Source organism: Phaethon lepturus, unplaced genomic scaffold (genome assembly GCF_000687285.1).
Source record: "Phaethon lepturus isolate BGI_N335 unplaced genomic scaffold, ASM68728v1 scaffold47253, whole genome shotgun sequence".
NCBI lineage: Eukaryota > Metazoa > Chordata > Aves > Phaethontiformes > Phaethontidae > Phaethon > Phaethon lepturus.
This window is the reverse complement of record NW_010527866.1, coordinates 2,317-4,618: the sequence shown is the minus strand read 5'-3', so window position 1 is coordinate 4,618 and position 2,302 is coordinate 2,317. Positions and strand designations below refer to the sequence as shown.

The 2,302-nt window shown below is 58.7% G+C and overlaps 1 protein-coding gene across 1 annotated transcript in view; it reads right to left on the bottom strand.

The window, feature by feature from the left end:
- Positions 1-824: 824 nt before the first annotated feature.
- The window catches only part of LOC104618020 (NF-kappa-B inhibitor epsilon-like), a gene marked incomplete at its 5' end in the record, with an annotated part of 2,436 nt that continues 958 nt past the window's right edge, over positions 825-2,302 (bottom strand). The window contains 3 exons of the mRNA XM_010283498.1: positions 825-1,323; positions 1,628-1,876; positions 2,147-2,268. Coding sequence (XP_010281800.1) covers positions 1,258-1,323; positions 1,628-1,876; positions 2,147-2,268 — 437 coding nt within the window. The remainder of the gene's footprint in view (positions 1,324-1,627; positions 1,877-2,146; positions 2,269-2,302) is intronic.

Sequence of the window (2,302 nt, the reverse complement as noted above, 5' to 3'; positions counted from 1 at the left end):
AGGAAAGCCCCAGAGGGGGGTGGCGGCAGCCGGTGCTGCTTTCCTGGCACCACTCCTTTGCTATCCATCTTTCCAAGAAGGGAGGATGAAGACAACAGCTCACTCCACAGCATCTCAGGCAATTGCACCATCCGGGATTTGCCTCAAACAATAGCAGCTGCTCCCAGGCAGCAAGTGGGGAATTTCCCTGGCTGAGGTGGGGTCAGGCATGCTGGGGTGCCTCCATTTTGACAGCACCTTCCACTGCTGGTTCCGTAATGCGTCGCACGTGCTCTTCTGGCTTGCAGAAGGGGCAGGGAAGGGTGGTGAGCTGAACAACAGAAGGGATGTGGAGATAACCCTGCCGTCTCCTCTGCTTTCGGCCTGGGGGAATCTAACACTCAGGGAAGACCCATGCCCTACATTTTATTTAACACCCTCCCAAGCCAGGAGATGGGGCAGGATCTTTCTGTCCTTTTTGCAGAAGAAGAAACCTCTGCACAGTAAGGCAGCGAGATGTCAGGCACGATAGCAGAAGGAGGGATCCACAACCTGGTCTTCCAGCACTTCCTGTGCTCTGTCTTCAGCCCCGAATCCAGACACTCAGCAGGATGGCACAGGAATGGATCGCCCAGCCTCGGCCTTGAGCACTGGAAAGGCTCAGCAAGCAGGGAGCCCCTGCGCTCCCACTCACCTTTTGCCGTGCGAGGGAGGGAGCAGAACCTGATGGAGTGGGTGGGTTGTGGCAGCTCCTGCAGCCTTCACATGCCTGGGGTAATGCTCAGCCTCCGAACGCTGCGCGGGAGCAGGGTGGGTTAGATCACATGAGACCTCAGGTGCCCACAGCAAGAACAAACATTTATTAGAGTGCGTGTTAACTCTCCTCACCCTGCGCTTATTCTGATGGCATTTGGGGGTGCTAGAGGACGCTCCATCTACCGTACAGTGTGAAAAGGAGTCCTCTCCCGCTCCTTCCCTGGGTAAGCTGGAGATCCCCACAAGTCAGACCCATGGCAGAGAGGGGGAATTCAGTCCTGCCACAGGGCACAAATACTGAAAGAAAAGCCTCCCCTGTGTAGTGTTCATAGTGCCACCTTCTTCTCTCCGAGAAGGCAGCCTGAGGCCAACAAAACTTTTCTTCCAAGAGGGTAAAGGGGGGATAACATCTCCCAAAGTGGCTCTGCTCCCATGGAACTGTGGGCAGGCGAGGTCCCAGTGGGAGCAAGGCAACAGCGCAGAGCGAAGAGGCAGCCCAACAGGCCAAAGGAGTCCAGCTGCTCATTCAGAGCACACAACAGGCTTCCCCGAGATCTTCAGGTCATCGAACGGCAGCAAGGCAAGGAGCTGCAAAGGCCAAGGGTGCAGAAGTATAAGGATCCAGGGCCGTGTCTCCACTGGGGCTGGGGTAGGGGCCCAGAACTGCCCCCCCAGCGCTGCAGCCTCCCACCTCCCTGGGGAAGTGCCATGAAACACTGGCAAACCCTAGGGCTTGAGGCAACAGGCACTCCATGCCAGAGCCAACGCCTGCACCCTGTAGGGGAGGGCAGGCATGGCTAGAAAATCTGCCTAAGAGCTCCCCGCAAATTGTCCGACTCCTACACCCCCCAACATGCTTGCAAAGGGTGGGCCTCCCCCCACGCAGACTCACGTCGTCATTGCCGTCAGCCAGGTCCTGGGCTGTCTCATTCTCCATGTTCCTCAGCAGGGTGTCAGCCCCGGAATGTGAGAGGATGGCAGCAATGGCAGCATCCTTGCGGCCCACGGCCAGGTGGAGTGGGGTGCACCCGTTGTACATCTGGGCGTCCACATACGCCCCGTTGCGCAGCAGGAACTGGACAGCCCTGCGGTTGTGGCATTCCACGGCCAGGTGCAATGGGGTCTTCCCACTCGTGCCCTCCTGCAACCCACAGACCACAAGGTTGTGGGTGTGGGGTCCCCTCAGATGGGACCTGCAGCACCCATCCGCACCCCCTCAACAGGGTGCGGAAGGGGCAGTCCCCACCCTGACTGTTGTCACAGCACCCAACAGCCCCTCAAGGACCTTTTCCCTCTGCTCCCTCAAAATTCGGTGCCACAGTAGTGCCTGCCCCGAGGCCGGAGGGAGCGCCCAAGGGAGCCACACACCATGCCCAGCCTTACCCAAACATTGAATCATGCCCAGCCTTACCCGAACATCAATGTTGGCACCGCTCTCCAGCAGCAGAGACATCATCGGGATGTTCCCCTTCAAGGTGCTGATGTGCAGACAGGCCAAGCCTGGGATGGGGAGGCAGGAGAGAGAGCCATAGTCAGCCTGGACCACTCCGATGCATGCCAACCCCGG